This window comes from Bradysia coprophila, chromosome IV (assembly GCF_014529535.1).
Source record: "Bradysia coprophila strain Holo2 chromosome IV, BU_Bcop_v1, whole genome shotgun sequence".
In the NCBI taxonomy this organism is placed as follows: domain Eukaryota; kingdom Metazoa; phylum Arthropoda; class Insecta; order Diptera; family Sciaridae; genus Bradysia; species Bradysia coprophila.
Window position 1 is genome coordinate 3,513,486 of NC_050738.1, and position 21,358 is coordinate 3,534,843.

Sequence of the window (21,358 nt, forward strand, 5' to 3'; positions counted from 1 at the left end):
CAAGTATGTACCTCAGACGGTTTTGAGTCCTCACCCAGCACGACCACTGACATTTGACATTGTAAGCAGCAAAAATACATTTTTGATTGTTGTCGTCGAGAGTTCAAACTTTAAAACAATTTCGCAATATTTATCTGCAATTAAACTGATTCGAGAATTGCAGCTCAAGATAAAAATTGGAATTTTCTTCGCACATCCAATCGCAGGTCCACAATTGGTAGAACAGTTATTTCGATGGAGTAAGCGCGTTCAAATCTTGAACATTTTCATCGCATTTTATTTACCCGATGCGAATGGGACCATTTCAGAGCCGTTGCTAAATGTTTTCAAATATAATCCGTTTGGAGAAAACATAATGATTAATGTGACAGGTAGTGCGTCTCCCGAGAACTTTTTTCCGGACAAGGTGCCAAATTTTCAACTACATCCAATTCGATTCATTAACATTTATGAGGCGGGCACTTATGTACAAGATGCCATATTTTGGCAAACTGTAGTTCGGAAATTGAATGCAACAATGGTGCTAAGGAATATGAGCATGTATGAAAGAGATAGGTCAACAGACGATATACTGCCATATGAGACAATACTAGCCAATGCTGATTTTTCGATGTATCCGCATCAAATAGTTCATTCAGTGGTAATGGTCCCTCATGCCCTACCAATGAAGGGTTTCGTGCCAGTATTAAAAAATTTAACGACTGAAAATCTCTTCGGTTACACTATCATCGTTATTTTTGCCGCATGTCTCATACTTGTCGTCTCAAGACACTTGCAAAGAAGTAGAATTTCATTGTTTCAGTCTGTCGCTGATGTTCTAAATCTTATAATGAACGACAATGCACAAATAAAATATCAGCAGCTGCTTGCCCCTGACGTTTGGATTGTCGTGCCGTTAACCTTCGTAGGATTTGTGGTAGTAAATGGCATTTTGTCCATGTTTCTTAGTCATGCTACCATGCCACTTTATCAAAATCAAATAAAAACTATTGACGATCTATATCAATCGTCAATACCTCTCCTGAACGACGGAAGTAGCTCGGAACGTTATATAGAAATACTGGAAAGCTTATCACCGCATAGTGAATGGAGGAAAAAAGTGCATGACCTTAACATTCGACAAATAAACAAGCAAACAATGTCATTTAACACATCCTTCGCATTTCTGTCTTTATATCTGGAAGCAAAATTAATGTTGGAAGTGCAGAAGCGATTAGATTTGGACGCATATCATATGATATCAGAACCGTACATTGGCAAGACATTGAGTGCATACTCTTCTAACAAAAAATTTGTTTACAATGAGTACCTAAACGCATTGCTGCACTATTTTCAAAGTGGAGGACTGATTGATAAATGGTACGAAGTTAAACAGCGAGAAGCAATACAATTTGTCCTCAAACTACATGATAATCGTCAAGTTAAACCTGGCACGGATTCAGAACCGGTTATACCGACTGTCGTTGGGTGTGGTTGGATTGCAAGTTTAGTTGTATTTATTTGCGAAATAATCTGGCAAAAATACCAACTGCAAAAAATCGTCGAAAAACTAAGGGAGTGTTGTTTCAAACTCCATGAATATGAGCAATCTCTTCGTCAACCAAATGTTCCATGATTTTCTAATCCAAGAATGTCCAAACTATGTAAACACTGTATAATCTGAATATGGTGCTATTGTAGTTTTGAGTATAAACTCGTACATGCTCTATTGGTGGTAATTGGTCTGGTGAAGGTCTCTGTTATTTTAATTGTTCTCAATGGAAAAATTCATTTAATTTGTAATGTAAATAAAATTAAAATTGAAAAATCGATGATATTAAATAATTGACACTTTTAATTAGATCGAAGAAAAAAGAAATTCTTTGACTACACGCAAAAAAAAATTGAGAAAAATACTTTACACTCACAAAACCATGAAAACACTGAATATCACGCGTCAAAAGTTATCGGAAACCACACTTTTTTAGTTCTCTCTCAGCAGACCTTGCAAACAGGTCTAGGGATTCAGACGATGTTTTGCTTAATGGTGGAGTTTGTTTATGTTATTCGTCAAAGAGAGAAAGTGTGATGCACATCGAACGATCAACTCGTTCGGCTTTGTATCGCGTATTTTCGGTTTCGTCTTTATTCTTATTCTTCTTCTATACATTTAAGTTTAACCTTGAACGATGTGTAATGTGATAAAAATGCTTTGTATTTGGTTTTGTTGTTTGTGTATTTCATGGTGTGACGAGTATAAAATTTTGTGCATCACAGGATTGAAACCACTCAATCATAGTATGTGTGTGAATTCGTATCACACGAGAATTATTTTTGCATACGTATGTATGTGTCGTCGAGACGAAGTCGATTCAATGTACGTGTGAATTCGTATACCGAGAGAATAATTTTTGCATGAGTATCTATGTTTCGTCGAGACGAAAGCGAGGTTTCGTGGTTTCAATGCAAGTGATGCAAATAACTATATTAGGAAAAATGGTTACATTTTCAAAGCATTGAGAACAAGAAGCAAAGTATCGAGTTGACAAATCTGGCATTTTATATTGATAATCTGACAAACAGGTATTTTAGTGAGTTTTTTTTTCGATAATACAATGAATTCTTCAACAATTAAAAATTGATGGGCAGTGCCCATTGGGCACATAATACATACAATAACCAAATTACCGTACAGATAAAGGCAGTGAAATTTCAGCATGAATTTGATTCAACTGTTTTTCAGCTGATCCACAAAAAATTTGTTTATACCCCTACCACGCACACGTTCGTGTAGCAGCTTCAAAAACAGTTTGGATTGTGTTTCTGGTTTGGATCAGTTGAAAAGCAGCTGAAGCATATCCATGCTGGAATTTCAATGCCTCTGACTGTATCACTGATGAAATAAATTCTTGAATTTACTTTAAAAAGGAAGTTGTGAAGATTGAACGAAAACTAATTAAGGAGTGTTGTCCAGGTAGCTCAATCGGTAGAGCATAGGACTCATACCCAAGAGGTCCCGGGTTCGACTCCCGGTGCAAAAATGCTTGCCTGGTTTTATTCTAATCACTTGATGATTAAGCACTCGCTATTAGTTATCTAATGGCTGTACGACCGTAACAAAGTCGCAAATTTCAAAGAAATCCAATATTCGATTTCTTCGCAACAATCACGCCATATTGACATAATGTCAATGACACAATATACAACAGACTGTAGGATAAGCGCCATCTATGATCGACTAGTCGCTCATTGGGAAAATGCATGAGTCATTAGTGATGGTTGTGGTCTTCGCATACTACTCGTGGCTTAGAGAATTCACAACGTATGGGACGTTTACACGGTCGATTTGTGAGCTATCTGAGTCCGAAGAGATATGATGAAAAATCACAATTCATATGATCAAGTGACTTGTGCAATAGCACAACAGGCCCACTAGAGGCTTAGGTGCTGGGCTAACCCCCTTCCCATCTAATCCAATCCAATCCAAGGAGTTCTTTTGAAACCGGTGACCTTAAACTTCCAATGAGACCATAGTCGTCCATGTCCTACTCTGTAGAATTGATGATGTACTACTAAACGCGATTTTTCTTGTGTACTTGTCTCGTAAATACATATGTTCTATTGTAAAGGGATTACAGATTTTTTTCAGTGTATTCAATACTGTGCTAGTCTATGTAGGAGAAAAATTAATTCAATCTAGCCTTTTCCGAGGACATGATTTATTCTGTTTCTGAATTCTGTGAAATCAACGAACTTCACTAAATTCGTCAATTGAAAATTGTAGCTCAACGTGAATAACAGAGAAAGAGACACTTTTTTTGTCAATAGCTACTGGTTGGCTTTAGTGAGTGCATAAGTATCTTTTGGATGTGTTCGGACTAGATTTATTGTAATCGATATCTTTTCCACTTAAATACAAAGTTCTTCACGATAATATAATATGAGACGCGAGACTTCTATCGTCATTTTAAGCTTTCTGTTCAGAGCCCATTCTCACCATCAAGAGAGAAGTCTGGTTAAAGGATTGAATGATTTTTTTGACTTTGATCACAATATTTTCCTATTGAAATCCACAATTTATCATCATCGCTTCATTTGCGCTGCATCGAAAACCGACGCTAGCGATGGCAAGTATGTACCTCAGACGATTTTGAGTCCTTACACGTCACGACCACTGACATTGAACATTATAACCAGCAAAAATACATTTTTGATTGTTGCTGTCGATAGATCAAACTTTCTAACAAATTGGCAATTTTTAACTGCGATCGAACGGATTCGAGAATTGCAGCTCAACATAAAAATTGGAATTTTCTTCGCACATCCAATCGCAAGTCCACAAGTGGTAGAACAGTTATTTCGATGGAGTAAGCGCGTTCAAATCTTGAACATTTTCATCGCATTTTATTTATCCGATGCGAATGGGACCATTTCAGAGCCGTTGCTAAATGTTTTCAAATATAATCCGTTTGGAGAAAACATAATGATTAATATGACAGGAAGTGCGTCTCCCGAGAACTTGTTTCCGGACAAGGTGCCAAATTTTCAACAACATCCAATTCGATTCATTAAGATTTATGAGGTAGACACTCAATTACAAGATACCATATTTTGGCGAACTGTAGTTCGGAAATTGAATGGAACAATGGTGCTAACCAATATGAATATGTATGAAAGAGATAGGTCAACAGACGATATACTGCCGTATGAGTTAATTCTAACCGATTCTAAATTTACGATGTATCCGCATAAAATAGCCCATTCAGTGATTATGGTTCCTCATGCTCTACCAATGACGGGATTCATGGCTGTATTGAAAAATTTAACGAGTAAAAATCTCTTCGGCTACACTTTCATCGTCATTTTTGTCGCATGTCTCGTACTTGTCGTCTCAAGGCACTTGCAAAAAAGTCGAATTTCACTGTTTCAGTCGGTTGCTGATGTTCTAAATCTTATAATGCACGACAATACACGAATCAAATATCAGCAGCTGCTTGCCGCAGACGTTTGGATTGTTGTGCCTTTAACCTTCGTAGGATTTGTGGTAGTAAATGATATTTCGTCAATCTATCTCAGTCATGCTACCTTGCCACTTCATCAAAATCAAATAAACACTTTTGACGATCTATATGAATCGTCAATAGCTCTACTGAATGACGGAAGTAATTCGGAATTTTTCATAGAAATATTGGAAAGCTTATCACCGCATAGTGGATGGCGGAAAAAAGTGCAAGACCTTAACATTCGAAAAATAAACAAGGAAGCAATGTCATTTAACACCTCCATAGCATATCTCTCGTTATATCCGGAAGGCAAATTAATATTGGAAGTACAGAGGCTTTTAGATTTGGAAGCATATCACATGATATCCGAACCGTATATTGTCAAAATCTTGTACGCATACGGTTCGATCGAAAAGTTTGTCTACAATGAGTACTTGAATGCATTGCTGCACTATTTTCAAAGTGGAGGACTCATTGATAAATGGTACGAAGATAAACACCGAGAAGCGATACAATTTGTCCTCAAACTACATGAAAATCGTCAGGTTAAACGTAATACGGATTCAGAACCGGTTATACCGACTGTCGTTTGGTGTGGCTGGATTGCAAGTCTAGTTGTATTTATATGCGAACTAATCTGGCAAAAATACCAACTGCAAAAAATCGTCGAAAAACTAAGGGAGAACCCTAAGGTAAACAGAGGTAATCAAGTTGAAGAGTGATTCTAATCTAGTGGAAGTAGCAATCGGAATGAGCTGACATATTTTAGCTTAGCATTCCGTGTGTTAGCAACTGTTTTTTGACTGCAAAGTTGCCAACTTTTGAGTGATGATTGAATTGTGGGATTGGTTCATGTCTTTTCCATCTGCGTCAAATGTTATTGCATAATCAAAAACTCTTTATAGTGTTTGATACAAAATCTTTTACTTCATTAGATTTAGCACCTATTTTTCCATATCAAAGAAAGGCATCTCTTATTTCGCACATCGTTTCAGATCATCCTTTCTGAAAGGTTTTAGGTCAAGATGTACTATGTATTAATGATTAACGATTACAATAAAGTTTTTCTCTAAGTTTCCAATTTATTTTATAACGAAGCGCCAAAATATTATAAAAAGACTATTTTCAGGCGCCAGCAAATAGCCTAAATTTTATAAATTCACTTTGGCAGATCTTTTACTTTCCATTTTTGTTTGATTTTATGAAAATTACATTTTCACTCGTCGATATACACGTAAATACGTAAAATAGTCTGATTATTAGTTATTTACATAACAAGGGATAAAAAATTGAAAAGTAGAGCTTTCATGTGAATTTTGTTTATGCGAGGCGACGCCGAGCTCACTAAGCACACGAAAAGGAGACTTTTCACTTTTATCTCTGTTATGTAAAGGATTTTACATGCCACATGCGTCGAAAACCGTACTTTTCATGTTTCAAGCACTACTTTCGACGTCCTCAGCATGTAAATCCATTACATAACTCGAAATAAAAATAAAAAGTCTAGTTTTGGTGTGTTTATTGACATCGGCTACGCCTCGGATCAACAAAATTCACACGAAAACTCTACTTTTCATCTTTTTATCCCTAGTTATGTAATAGTATTTTACATGACTAGGGATAAAAAGATGAAAAGTAGAGTTTTCGTGTGAATTTTGTTGATCTAAGGCGAAGCCGAGGTCAATAAACACACGAAAACGAGACTTTTCATTTTTATACCGAGTTATGTAATCGATTTCTCATGCTGAGGGCGTCGAAAGTAGTGCTTGAAACATGAAAAGTACGGTTTTCGACGCATATACTATTACGTGCTTTTGAAACCGAAATCAATTTTATTGTTTTCCCTAGGTGTGTAATAAGCCACTTTCGACACTAGGGAAAACAAAAACATGTAAAACTCATGTTTCGGTGAGTATTCTAATTTCCACAATGGAAATTTATTCCAAAGAAGCAAAGTTTTCTGAATTTTTCCATTAACATATTTGTTCCACCTACAATTTTCCACTTTTCGTTGAATCCTTAAAAACAACAAAAACCAATGAACCATATGGTGAAAAGTTAAAATATACGCCGTTTCACCCCTTTTACCGCCTCTTTAACATAATGCCTTCATACGTTCAGACTCCGACGCAAATATTTTATATACAACCTGTTGGTAATCGAAACCAATTACTAGCCATCATACAAAGATGTTTCTTGAGCAATCACAAACACATTTTCCTGTCTCTTACGGTTGTAACAAACGACCGAAAATTAATTTTCCCTTTTCTGTTATTTGTTCAGTGTATTTTCGAACAATCGGTTGTCTGCGTAAATAAAGTAAAATGAAAAAATTTATGGCCTCTGGCAATCACAATTGGATGAAGCTTATGTGTCCCGAACTCCTAGAAAAACATTTTCCAATTTCGGTTTTGTTTGTTCTTCTGGAGTTCGGATTTTATTAATAAAATATATTTTCCTTAATTAAACACTCCGGCTTCACCATGTTATTGATCTCTCCGTGGTAAATGCTATTTAGTGCTGTTTTTGCTCATCCATCACCATTAAGTCAAATGATAACAAAATCAATAAAATTGCAATTACCTTTATTATTATCGGCTGTGTTTGAAGCTTTGCTATTAATTAGAACAGATGTCGGAATACAATTCACAAATACTGCCGACACAAGAATCGTCGCAATTATCACATTTCTATCGACGTATTTACCCATTCTTATCGTTTTAGATCAATTCCGTTTCAGAATCAAAATTTTCTTTTCTATTATTTGCAACAAAAAAAAACTTTCAATTTTCTTTATGAAATTTTGTCAATCACTACACCCACATACGGTTTATGGATCGTATTTTTGATGTTTTGCGTGTCAACTAACTGTTGGACATCGTTCAACTAATATGCTTGCAGCAAATGTTGTTGGTAATAAATTAGAAAAGGTGGTTGATATTTGCACGAAACATCAGGGGAAAATCTGTTATACAACCCGAAGACTAGTCGTAACGCTAGAAAATCATTTTACGCATGATCGATATTTTCACCTCCTTGAACTTGATGGAAAAATTGCTCTTTCATGCTTTCTGACACTACATACACGCACCGCATTTCTCTGCTTAATCTTATACATGTACTGTATGTACAGCAAACATTACACTAATATGAAATTATTGAGTCATTTATTCCCTTTTTCGAGTACTAAGTCTTTTTAATCAACTGAAACAATTATTATCATTTATCAAGGGATAAAAAGTTGAAGAACTAAAGTGTGTAATTTTTGCTGAGCCAAGGCGACACCAAGGTCGATAATCTCAAATCTACGTGGAAAAGTTATACCTTTCATTTTTTGTAGTTGCTCGTAGTTACTACAAAAAAGAAATCCCTAAGGTTGTAAGTAGAAGTTACCTTGTTTCACATAAAAATCCATTACACCACGGACGGTAGGAGATGTGAAGCAATAATGAAAAAATACGTTTATCTACTGGATATCACCCACAACAAGACCAAGAGGCAGACCACCTGAGAGGTGGACAAATCAAGAGAATAGCGGTTAAGAATTGGACCATTCGAAATAGAAGGAGATAGGGGAGCCTATATCCAACAGTGACGGAAAAAGAAGATGAACAAGACGATGGGATGGTTAGTTTGACTGAGGGGTAGTTACTTTAATCGCAACAGAGCACTGAGGTTATCCTTTGTTCGACTTATTGTGCTTTTCCTCAACCATTACTCGTCTATCTATGGGAGAAATATTGTAAATGGATCTGTGGGTATTTGGTTACCTAAAGCATCCTCTCAAATAATAGTTGTTTACGTATCTGTTATGGACGGTAGATTTCAGGTAATTTTGTGAGTTGTAGCTCGAACGAAGCTTCGCTCTGGACGCAAACATTTCTTTTGTTGGAATTTCGTTAGCACATTTTCCCGGATCTATTTAAACTTTGAGAAAAAGTTCATATCCTCCAGTGGAGGATTCCTCCACCCAAAAAAAGAAAATTCAGACAATAAAATGTAAAATTCTTCGGAAAGATGGAATATACTTCATTAATGTATATGATACATGGACAATGTCTTCTATACTTGGAACACGTTGAAAACGTTGTTACGTATTTCGATTGTCAGATTTGAATATTCATGTGTTATACGTATTGTGGTGACACCCGTGGAATATGAATATCTTACTAGCGGGACGGAAGCTAAACGCACATCAAGTATGTTAAACGTATATAGTGGATGCTGGTCTCAGATATTGAATTTGGATCATATTTATATTTCTTAACACGAAGAAGATAAATGACAAAAAAATATTTTAGTAAATTAGAAAAATTCTCGTCAAAATACTTTCATTTTTTATTAAGTAATTTCATTTTGATAATAAGTGTCCATAACTATGTTGCCATCAAGTAGTAGCTAATTACGCCTGCTTTATGAACTTAAATTCAATTCTGTTAAAAAACGACATATCACCATTATTGTGCTACGTTATAACGTGCTCTGCGTAACTTATACGCCACACACGTTTATGGCTTTCAAAGTACACTTCAACAATACGAAATGTCCACCAACACTACTGTACTGCTACATTAGAAAGATCGTTGGCTCATGATTGAGAGGTCCCCGGTTCAATTCCGAAAGAAGTCAATTTGTAATTTAAAGCATTTGTTACCAATAGCTGCTAAAATACATAATAACTACTATACTATAAGTTGCTAATATGGTGTCTACCGTAGATGAATTCAATAAAATTCATATTTTTAAATCTCTGTCAAAGCGAAATACGTCTCCCACGTATTATATTCGAGCCCCCGCTGTATGACTACCTTACCACACTTTTTAACAGGAGGCACGAATGATATACACATAGCACGTAAGAAATTTCGCTCAGTGTTTGGTGAATGTTTGGTGTCAATTAAACAAATTTCATTGTTTCTAATGACAACTTGTGATTGATTGATCGATCGATTTTTTTCGCTGCAAATGATTTTTTTCACGATAGAATCTGTTAAATGCTGATTTAAGTTCATTTTCCCGTGTCTCACTCCAACCGCAACAGCGGTTTGAATTTCCCGACTAACGATGGTCGATGAGGAAAACATTGTAACATCATAAATTCTCATCACGTAACATTTCTCAGGGTTGAAATACAGCCGATTATCGTCACACCATTTCCGTACATTTTAAATAATATATTTTGTACGAAAAATTAAGCCATTTTCCAGATTCATCTCCCATGATTGAAAATAGGGACACTGGAATGACATTATTTCAAAACAAATGGAGTGTTGCGTTCTCTGTGCAAATGAAAAGAATTAGCGCATCTCGAAAATGGATAACAGATGAATGTAGCAAATGAACCATTTAATGGCGTGTACATTAGCAAAATACTAATGTCATATTGGCACAAGCATTACAACCGAGCTATTAAAAATGCATTAAACTACAATGGGCCTTAATAATGTGACTGGCTGACTATTCCAATTAGAACTATTTCGCCACTAACTTCCCTGCAAAATGGTTGTTAAAAAGTGTATTCTGATTTTAAAACTTCTAGCTTTGGGATCGGATACAATAGCAAAGGTGATGATTTGATGATTTATTTCTCATTATACTCCGGGAACTCTTCGCGGATTGAACAATTACAAAAGAGGACATTTAGCGTTAAAGAGGAGGACGAAAAGAACTATCTTTTACAATCAATTCGACTAAGAAAAACTGTCAAAAGAACGAGACTTCGTAAAATACAATTTCTAGCGAGAATAAAATTGGAATAATGATTATTGTTTACCCAAGGAACTGTGGAGTCTCACTGTAATCGGAATGACTTGTCAAATATTGGATCCAACCATTGTCGCTAATTTTACTTGTCGGTCAAAAAACTTGAACCACACCACGAACATTAAGTCTTACGAAACTATATACCAGCCTGGTGTTATATTAAATGATTACCACGTAAGCGAGTCATAATTCATCAGTTCAAAAGCTACAGAAATTCGGCCCAATAATTTCAGATAAAGGTGCAAGTATACCGAAAATTTGCAACGTCCTATCGGCCATTTTTGGTAACTCTCGATCAGGACTGGTGTGCCTTATTAAACGATGAAAACTCAGTACTATTCCACGTGTTAAACATTAAATACCGGCGAAAATTCGGAAATGCATACGATCCCTGTCCGATGACGGTTCGGTAAATGCATCTTCAATCGATCACTTGAATTATAGACTTTCTCTATGAAATGACAGGGAAGACGATATCAAGAAGCATATGTTACGGAATACGAAACATTTCCTGATATACTACCGGATGGTGAATATCGGTTGGAAGCTATCGCGTATTCTGTAATTAGAGGAAGAAAGAGAAATCTACTTCGTGTCGTTACAATGGGAGTCATAAGTCCGAAAACAGCAGAACAATGGAGAAAATAGAAAAAAAACTGGAGAAAGTATAGGGTTTCATATATTCTGCTAAATAAATTTTTGAAAAAACCTCACTCAGGCTTCTTTTGTCGACTTTCGAAGAATTTTTTTTTCACTCTTAACTCGATACCTCGATATTAAGCCGAGTATACACTTGGTCGTATATAAACAGTCTGAAAAAGAAGAATAAAGTATTTTAGTTCCTTTCGTGCGAACGTCAGGATAAGGATTAAATTTCTTTGTGTTCCGATGACACTGATAAATTGAATTGAAAATATTGTTCAATGCAAAGCACTGAAGATTCGTACAATAATCTCGCAGATCAGAGAGAAAGAACACCCTATTCTGAACGAATTAATTTAGACGTCAATGTCATCTGGAAGATGCGGGAAAGGCAATAAAAACGCATATGAATCAAATCGGTACAATTAGTGAGTGTGTCACCGCACATTCTTCAAAATAATTAAAAATTCTCAAATAAGTCGACATTTTTAGTCCGAACATTTCTAACAACAAACTTGATGTAAGCCTACACGCCAAATTTTCCAGTAGTTCAACAAACTAATCCGCGCCGAGCTAATACTGCAAAATACGAATGCGACACACAATTTTTGACTTGGACTTTGCCAAACAAAAACAAATTGACAATATAATAGCATTACAGTTGATCGCTAACAAAAATCGAATAAACACAACAATGTCCTACAAGTTCACCACACTAATTTTAACTGAAAGCCAGACTTCCACTTCCGAGGTTTTTAGGCAATGTATACCTTGCGCATTGCGTATTTGTGGGGAACATGCAAAAGTTCATCACAGTAGGCTGCTGAACCCACTAAAATCTAATTTTAAATCGCTAGAATAACTTCATAAATCTAAATGTGATACAAAGAATCCGCGTGTTTCATTAAGTCCTGGGAGCGATCCTGAAGACATGGACCTGCTCTTTTTTGGGCTAAACGGCGTACTTTCCTTTACTTTTCCAAGCCCTTTCAAGAAATATCACTAAATAACTAAAGAAATCCAACATTACATCTACATTACACATTACATTACATTACATTTCTGAAGCCATTCTGTGAGATAAAATTTTTTGGTTTGCGAACTTTTAAAGTACTCACAAAAGTTCACCAAAGTTCGCTGCTGAACCCAGAAAAAGTTAGGCCCGACTGTCTAGATTCGCTCCCTGAACCTTGCAATATTACGTAATATTACGTCATATTGCAAGGTTCAGTGAGCGAATCTAGCTACTAATACCCAACTTTTTCTGGGTTCAGCAGCGAGCTTTGGTGAACTTTTGTGAGTACTTTAAAAGTTCGCAAACCAAAAAATTTTATCTCACAGAATGGCTTCAGAAATCAAAGATGCAGTTTGTAACGCTACATTACATTACATTACAATGTAATGTAATGTAATGTGTAATGTAGATGTAATGTTGGATTTCTTTAGTTATTTAGTGATATTTCTTGAAAGGGCTTGGAAAAGTAAAGGAAAGTACGCCGTTTAGCCCAAAAAAGATTAGGTCCATGTCTTCAGGATCGCTCCCAGGACTTAATGAAACACGCGGATTCTTTGTATCACATTTAGATTTATGAAGTTATTCTAGCGATTTAAAATTAGATTTTAGTGGGTTCAGCAGCCTACTGTGATGAATTTTTGCATGTTCCCCACAAATACGCAATGCGCAAGGTATACATTGCCTAAAAACCTCGGAAGTGGAAGTCTGGCTTTCAGTTAAAATTAGTGTGGTGAACTTGTAGGACATTGTTGTGTTTATTCGATTTTTGTTAGCGATCAACTGTAATGCTATTATATTGTCAATTTGTTTTTGTTTGGCAAAGTCCAAGTCAAAAATTGTGTGTCGCATTCGTATTTTGCAGTATTAGCTCGGCGCGGATTAGTTTGTTGAACTACTGGAAAATTTGGCGTGTAGGCTTACATCAAGTTTGTTGTTAGAAATGTTCGGACTAAAAATGTCGACTTATTTGAGAATTTTTAATTATTTTGAAGAATGTGCGGTGACACACTCACTAATTGTACCGATTTGATTCATATGCGTTTTTATTGCCTTTTCCCGCATCTTCCTGTTAACGAAAGCTACGAAAAAAGTGAGCCATGTTTAATGTGGTCAAAACTAAAGAAGTAATAAATGATGGAATTTGTTTATGTACTGTCCGTTTGACAAGAGGATCGCCACGGTTCAGCAGGGGGTTTTGAACATTTGTTTTTTACACGTTGGCACACGTGCTCTTGTCAGATTCAAGATTCTTTTTACGAAGGTTACGCTGATTATACTTTGTGAAAAAGGCCAATACCTTGCAAATATGTCACATCTTGGACAGAATTTGACACTGCAATATCTGCAACATGAAAAAACTAAATGTTCGAAACCCCCTGAAACCTCGTGCTTCCACCTACGTAATATACACAAACTAGGTGAGCCAATCTTAATTTATAGTTATTTGTGTATCTGTGTATCTGTATCTGTGTTTAGGCAATTTCGCGAGTTGTGCCAAAAGTCAATCGTCCAAAACAGATACTCAAAAAAATTTTCATGTAAGGGGTCGAACACCAGAGAAAAATCTCGAAACTCCCTCATTTTCGGCCCCGACACATGAAAAAGATTTTTATATCTTTTATAAACGAATTTAGTTGCCGTTTGCAAGAGATGATTTAATTGATAAAAGGATTTTGTCAAATGATTGTTGCACGTTCATGGAAAACGTCAACTAGGGTATAATATAAACGAGCCGAAGGAGGCACATGTTTTTTTAACCTTTCACAGGTACATCTAAGTATTTTTAAAAGATCATTACAAAATCTTTTACTTCGTCCAGTTTCAACCTTCTCTATTCCATATAAGATCACACCGAAAGCCGAATAGAAAGTAAAATTTTACTTACTTGACACATTATACGTAATCAGACCTAATGAACCAGCCTAATTTTTGCTGGACATTTAAATTTAATTTCGACTGTAGTTTTTAATCAGGCTGCTTAGGTAAAACTTGCTGATGCTGATTAGGAAATATCTACACGAGACCATGCACTGATATCTGTGTACACATCCTTAGGGATCTCACTCTTCAAGTTGAATTCCGTGATGGTAATCTGACATTATCAGATGGAAAACGTGTTTGTGACTTCCTATTGAAAACTGGGAGATTCCAGTATTAGAAGAAGTAAGCCCCTCGTCACTCGAATCAATCTATGTATCTACACTATCAGGACTACTCGTATAATATCCGACGTATATCGAGACCGAATATTCGTCTGGCTATCAACAGGATCATCGAATCAAAGCAAATTCATTGCACAATTTCAAGCTACAACTGTAGCTCCTTCTCCTTTTATTTAACTCACTATTTAGTTCCATCGAATTCTATCCTGTTTGAATCCTGTTCAACATACACTACTTCTCTATGGCACTGTCCTTGGCACATGCTGTAATGCGACTTCCCATTTTCCCGTCCTCTTCAAATCCAACAAAATCCTGACCATTTGATCTAATGTCAAATATTTGAAGTAACTTGTTCCGTGCAGGTAACGATCTAATGGAATTCGAGCCATTTTCAAATTTAATTCCTTCGCCTTGCCGAACGACAACGGTTCGTGATTCGTTTTGTTCACCATTGCACCGACTATGTAAATCTTATTCGGATCAAATTCGGTTAGGTCATTGTTGCAATGAGGCGTCAGGTAAACCAGTTGCTCTTTGGGAAACAGATCCAGATAGCTGCACTCGTGTAAATTCATTGGGAATTCCTTGTTTCGCATTGTCGGAATTTGACGTTCCAAATGCTTCATTGTTACACTGTTGAAATCTACGTTGCAGAAGTGCAGGTCAAATGGTTCTCCGTCTTTTCTATTGTCGGAAAATGTCCTGGTGAGCTGTGCGGCAGCAGTTATGGCTTCAGGACGGATCATATATTCATCGTACGAACAATCGAAAATTAATTTTTCACCGAACTGCACGGCACGGAACAGCCTAATTGTAACCAATGAAAAGTTTATTTCAAAATGAAATTTATATCTCTTCGGAGTCTGTACCTGTTGTGGCGCCATGTGTTTATCGTTGATTTAGATATTCGTAACAAGAACGTCGTCCTCCCCAGTGAATAAGAAATGTGTGGTTCTTCGTGTGGAGGTTCAAGTACCAGCCGTTGTTTTCGCTCTTCTTTCCGTAATTGCCGATTTAGCTGAAAAAATTTCCTTACTTAGGGTCGAACGAAGCGAGTAATCAAATTTTCAGTAAGTCACTCACATCAGTTTGTTCCTTTGAAAATAAGTACTTGTAGTACTTACGTCTGGCGGTTTTAGTTTCCAACTTAAGTAGCTCGTCCCATTGACGCTTTTTTATCAAATTAATGTCAGGGGCGTCACCACCCTTTTCGCGTATTAAAGCAATTTCAATTTTAATTAATTTTATGTGCCGGTCCTCGTCACCGAATGTCCCCACTTCATTTTCTTGTTTAACCGATGATGAACTCAATCGTAAAAAATGAAATTTATTCGGCAACATACATTTTGATGAGATATTGTGTAGCGAAGACGATTGATAAAGTGAGCATAAATTTTGTGTGAAGAAACAGCAACGTTTGACTAATATCATTTCACTATTAAGTATTCAATCCACCAACATTTGAACCAAAACAATAATATTTTTAACATGTCAACAATAACACATAACCTCAAAATTGGAAAATTCCCAGTGTTGTCAGCGGTGATGGTGACATACGCTGTTCTAAGACCGTAACTTTTTTCTGTAAGAGGGTTACTTTACATTTGTGTCAGCTTATCAATGGGTGCATAGTATCACAGACCCAAGTTTTTAAGAATAAATAACAGACGTGTGCTCTTGATGTTTGTCAAGATTGTTCTAAGGACAGTTTCTCAAAAAACTTGTAAGCTGGCTATGTCAATGATGGTATAAACCAGGTATGGTCTAATATCAGAATGAACATACATAGCAGGTATGGCCGATTCTTCAAAATCTGTCGATTTATATTGAACGCACTCATTATTTTTGTCGAAAGAATATGAAAATGGGGGCGTTAGAATCCGTTTTTAAAATCGACTAAAATTTCCTCCGATGTGACATTAGATAGACCATACCTGGGTAGTTTATATTCATTGAATATCGGCCCGGATGACATTAGTTATTTACGTAACTGTCAGGTTCGGATTACCGTTTTGAGCTCCATGTGCCACTGACTCTCAGCTTAGCGTATAAGCGTATAAAAAAAAAACAAGTTCAGCGTCATGTACTTCCGCCAAATTCGCGAGTTGTAGCCCGAACGAAGTGAACAACGTTAGATTACCAGAAAAATTCCAAAATTTGTTTCAAAAGATATTTTGTAAACCAGGGCCTATTCCATTAAATTCTTCAAGACTACTTAAAAAATTCTTAAAATTTCAATACACAGAGAAAAATCCTGGACGTGGATTCACCAAATTTCGAAAGATTAGAAACTGTTGGAGGATTTTCAAATTCGAAAATTGGCATCTTCTGCACAAATTTTGAAATTCATTTCTATGGCTTAGGCTGTCGAAAGATTTTAATTAAATCTTTCGAAAGCTTTACTTCAAAAGATGAATCATAGACCTTTGGAAAGATTTCAAACACAAAGAAGATTCGGGTCCTTTTTCCGATCCTCTCTGAGTATACCTGATACATCTCGCAATGAGAATGGACTTTTTTACCTGTGTATCAGAGAAAGAACAATTTCATTGAGTTGATTTTTGATGAAAAATATCGGGAAACTCTAATTTTTGATGTTTAATTGCTTAGATCTGTTATGGATCCGGTAGAAGTGTTACCGTTGCTTCACTTTTTTATTCACACCTTGTGTCTAACACTTCTAACAGCACTAACATTTTGTTATTCAAAAAGCCGACGTGGCAGCACTTTACATTCACCGATTTTTTTCCTACCCTTTTGACACATCAATCAGAACTGTCAAAATATTTTCATTTTTCCACTGAAAAAGTATACGAAATTCTCGAATTAATTTAGAATTTTCGATTTGACTGTAAATTTATAATGTAAATTGATTAGAATTTCGACAAGATTCGTTATGGATGATAAATTATGGTGAGTGAATTTCGTGTGTTTATCACGCAGTGGCATAATATTAAGGATTACATGACGAATTCACAAATTTTCCGAGAAAAAAAAAGTTTTTCGATTTACCAAACTATAGATAAGAACTCAGAGCGTTGATGATTAATGCATAGAATTTGCAGGTTTCTTACACAGAGTTTTTTTTTGTCTACATCGACATCTATTTCGAAATATAGAATGAAATAAAAAGTGACGACCGCGGTTATGTTAACTGTGAAATGAATATAATGTTTGCAAGTGACCTATCAATGAACTCTTTCAGATTGGAATGGGTCATAGCTTAATTTCATGATCTCATCGTAGTCAATTGAAAATGCTACAACAGTCGAAATGAATTACGTATTTTGAGTCTTCCAGCATATAAGAAAAGTCATTTGTTTTACCACCAGAATTATTGGCTCAGCAGGAAAAGCTCACCTTGCCTCACTGTCAGTAAAACGTAAATTTTAGGGAAAGCTTTCGAAATAAGCAAACACGTCGGGAAACTTTGATCTTACGTTCAATTTTCAGTCAATTTCCCGTGTCGTCTATGTTATTGTAGAACTTTCATTTTTGTCCACGATTTCACGGAATTCCACAGTTAATTTTACGTAATATTTCGTCTCATGAATTTATTCTTTTGCGCTTCTTAGGTTGATTGAACTTGAATCTGCACTTTTGGACGACTGCACGGTTAACGATGTTTATGCAATATGTCGCGGAAAGGCCATTCCGGAAGCACTGCGACCGGATGTATGGCAAATTTGTTTAGATGTACGACATAAGAGCGATCAAATGGCTTTGTTTAATGAAATTTACGATCTGCCATTTCAAAATAAGCTGAGAGACGATTGCGATAATTTCGTTGATAAATTGGGAAACGATGACGAGGTATCCCGGTGATGATCACCAATTTCGTTGGTTCAATTTTTGTAACCCAATTTCTTCTTTGCAGGATAAAGTGTCTGTTGTATCGGACTTGGAATCAATTCTAACATTTTACTGTAAGAACCGAAATTTGCAGTATGAAACGAACAACGGTTGGATTGAATTGCTATTGCCGTTGTTATCGTTGAAGCTCAGCCGCTCGTACACATACAATCTGTTTGAGGCAATACGGGACACATACATACCAAAAGGATGCGTCAAAAAAGGGAATGTGTTTCACGTCTTTCGTTTGCTGATACTGTATCATGATCCGGAGCTGTGTTCAATGTTGGATACGAAAAAGATTACGCCAGACCTGTACTCGATGGATTGGTTTCAGACTCTGTTCGCCGCCAAATGCACATTCCCCGTAGTGTTGTCCATGTGGGACCTGTACTTTCAACAGACCGATCCATTTCTCGTGTTTTTCTTGGGATTAATTATGCTCATCAATGCCAGAGATCAGGTGTTGGCCATGAAAAACGAACCGAACGAAACGATACTGGAGTTTCTGTCGAATATGCCCTGTGCACTGGAACCGGATGATGTTGTCGACTTTTGTTCGTTGAGCAACTATTATTCGATGAAAACGCCGTCCTCATTCAAAACGGATTATCTGAAGTCACTTTTCGGTTCGAGTCATGAAGTTCAGCCGACCGACTGCATCGTTTCGCAGGCATTGTGTTTGCCCGTGTCTGTCTACGAATTGGTGGAAAATGCGTCCATGGAATTGACGCATCAGGATGCGGTCAGATTTTTCTTGGTAGACTGTCGCCCAGCCGAACAGTACAATGTCGGTCATTTGTCGACAGCATTTCATTTGGATAGTAATTTAATGCTACAAGAACCGGTGGCGTTCGCTACTGCCATTCAGGGACTACTGCGTGCTCAAAAGCAAGCCATCGAAGCGAATTCGCATGCTGGCGGTGAACATTTGTGTTTTATGGGATCGGGACGAATTGAGGAGGATCAGTACTTATACATGGCCGTCGCATCATTTCTACAGAAGAATACTCAGTACGTTTCCTTACTGACTGGTGGTTACGCTGCGATTCACGAGTATTTTGGCGACCATATGGCCGATTGTTTGGAGGATCATGATCCGTTCGGTTGTCTGGTCTGCAAAAAAGACTTCATCGGCATGAATGCAGTCGAAAATGATGTTCAATTACGCAACAAACCGTCATCATCTGGCGATGCAAAACAGCAACGGCTTTCTAGTGATCTGTTTAGCAAGTGGTCAGCGGCAATGAAAACAAAATCCGCCGAAGTAAAGGACAAACTGTACGAATACATTGTCAATCCCAGTGCACCGAATCCGGCCAATAATGTGGAACGACACGTTTCCAGCAGTGATAAAAATGGACGACGATACAGGAACGTGGCGCCGGTTTTCAGTATTGACGAAGAAAATGACGAACATGTGGGCAATGACGAAGCTAGTCAGCAAGCGGAAGAGAATGCAAAAGAAGTGGTGACGATACAAACGTATCTGCAACATGCAGACGTTATAGCATCGTTTAAGTGCCAAGAAGTTCACATGAACGGATATATGTACGAAAGTCATTTGATTGTTACCAAAACGCACTTAGTGGTGCTACGAGACTTGGATAAAAAAGGATCTGCACAGGTCATCGTCCGACGTCCGTTGTCTAGCATCGTGAAAATTACAGCGAAAAAACGGCACCGAGACTTGATCACATTCAAGTAAGTAGAACTCCCATGATTCGTTCACAGAATGCGTTAGAATCCTTTCGTTCATGATTGCTTCCCGTTTCTCACAGATATGGTGTACCAGACGATGATCAGTTGTTGATTACTGACATGGACCGCTTCCTCATACCTAACGCTAGTGTTGCAACTGCTACAATTTCGAAGCACATCGTTAAACAATTAGATGCATAGAGATAGTTTAAAACTTTTGTATTTTACGACCTTGACAACCTTGTTCTTGATAGCGTCAAATTACCAGAGTATACAGCAACTCCGCACCACCATTTTCGTTAAAATCTTTTTTGTTTTTATTAATTTTATTTATATTTTTCCTTTTAAGTAAAGAGTATAGTAAACTGAATTGGTGTTCCACGTTTTGTTTTTCTTAGTCGATCGACATCGAAGCTGACAATACTTGTTCATCGAGGGATAGAACGTTGGAAATTTCATTTCGAGGGTGCAGCAAGTCACCCGAGAAAATGAAAATTCATGCTAGCGATGCGACAATTCTTATTTTGCCCACTATGAAGCGTTGTGAAAATGGCGTTTTGTTGCCATTCTGAGAGGCGCCATTTGAGTGGAGAAATTTATCATTTTCTCCCCTAAAATTGCGGCTTAGGACATTTTGGGTCAGAAAATGATCATTTTCTCACCTAAAACGTCTCTGATTACCATTTATTTTATTTTCTTCAAAATGTACAAAAACGCGGATTTTCGCAAAATGCAAGCATGAAAAACGTTGAGAGAAATGGGAAATTCCACCTTGAGCGAATTGCTTCACTCGCTTCGTTCTGGTCGCAAATTTTCACTCTTGGTGGAATTTCATATTTTTTCCACTTGGTTAACAAATAACTATTCCTACTCTTTTCTCTAAGTGAACACAACGTTTTTGACAACAAATGCAGTAGTTACAGCTGTTGACGTTGAAGACGTTGAAACACCAGAGTTGTAACCAGAATAACTTTTACATCAACAACTATTTCCAACAATTATTATTGACTTCTGTCCTTAACCCGATATCAAAAAAATTTCGAAACGAAATATAACAACTTCCGATGAAATACTGTATTTCTCTTCCAATTTTCGTGTTTTTAGTGATTTTCAAAATGATTTATAAAAAGTTTTAACTTTTTTGGCATATGATACTAAACAAAGTGTCTTATAATAACGTTCTCCATCGATAAAAATATTTTTTTTTGGAACTTAATTGGGACAGTATTATCAAGGGAAAA

General features: G+C 36.7%; 3 protein-coding genes and 1 long non-coding RNA gene across 4 annotated transcripts in view; 2 read left to right on the forward strand and 2 right to left on the reverse strand.

Annotated features, from left to right (window-relative positions):
* Positions 1-7,956, reverse strand: part of LOC119085843 — a 28,714-nt gene extending 20,758 nt beyond the window's left edge. The window contains exon 1 of the mRNA XM_037196349.1: positions 7,566-7,956. Coding sequence (XP_037052244.1) covers positions 7,566-7,692 — 127 coding nt within the window. The 5' untranslated portion in view covers positions 7,693-7,956. The remainder of the gene's footprint in view (positions 1-7,565) is intronic.
* Positions 7,957-10,773: 2,817 nt separating this feature from the next.
* Positions 10,774-11,380, forward strand: LOC119085867. Its single transcript, XR_005089355.1, has 3 exons — positions 10,774-10,919; positions 10,979-11,149; positions 11,211-11,380. It is a non-coding gene; the product is annotated as an uncharacterized LOC119085867 (long non-coding RNA).
* Positions 11,381-14,707: 3,327 nt separating this feature from the next.
* LOC119085839 (mitochondrial ribonuclease P protein 1 homolog) lies at positions 14,708-16,062 on the reverse strand. The gene is made up of 3 exons (XM_037196342.1): positions 15,648-16,062; positions 15,434-15,582; positions 14,708-15,371 (listed from the first exon to the last, which is right to left on the reverse strand). The coding sequence occupies exons 1-3, from the start codon at positions 15,993-15,995 to the stop codon at positions 14,804-14,806; spliced, it is 1,065 nt and encodes a 354-aa protein (XP_037052237.1). The 5' UTR covers positions 15,996-16,062; the 3' UTR covers positions 14,708-14,803.
* Positions 16,063-17,299: 1,237 nt separating this feature from the next.
* On the forward strand, positions 17,300-20,495 carry LOC119085823 (TBC1 domain family member 23). The gene is made up of 4 exons (XM_037196319.1): positions 17,300-17,477; positions 18,140-18,377; positions 18,442-20,120; positions 20,198-20,495. The coding sequence occupies exons 1-4, from the start codon at positions 17,461-17,463 to the stop codon at positions 20,316-20,318; spliced, it is 2,055 nt and encodes a 684-aa protein (XP_037052214.1). The 5' UTR covers positions 17,300-17,460; the 3' UTR covers positions 20,319-20,495.
* Positions 20,496-21,358: the final 863 nt, after the last annotated feature.

What these genes read in the sequence shown, in the direction of transcription:
- LOC119085823 (XM_037196319.1), top strand. An exon ending in AATTGGGAAACGATGACGAG is followed by an intron (nt 18,378 to 18,441) that starts GTATCCCGGTGA and finishes TCTTCTTTGCAG; the next exon opens with GATAAAGTGTCTGTTGTATC. An exon ending in CGAGACTTGATCACATTCAA is followed by an intron (nt 20,121 to 20,197) that starts GTAAGTAGAACT and finishes CGTTTCTCACAG; the next exon opens with ATATGGTGTACCAGACGATG.
- LOC119085839 (XM_037196342.1), bottom strand. Translation starts at nt 15,995, where the DNA reads ATGATATTAGTCAAACGTTGCTGTTTCTTCACACAAAATTTATGCTCA. An exon ending in TTTCAAAGGAACAAACTGAT is followed by an intron (nt 15,583 to 15,647) that starts GTGAGTGACTTA and finishes AAATTTTTTCAG; the next exon opens with CTAAATCGGCAATTACGGAA. An exon ending in AACACATGGCGCCACAACAG is followed by an intron (nt 15,372 to 15,433) that starts GTACAGACTCCG and finishes GGTTACAATTAG; the next exon opens with GCTGTTCCGTGCCGTGCAGT.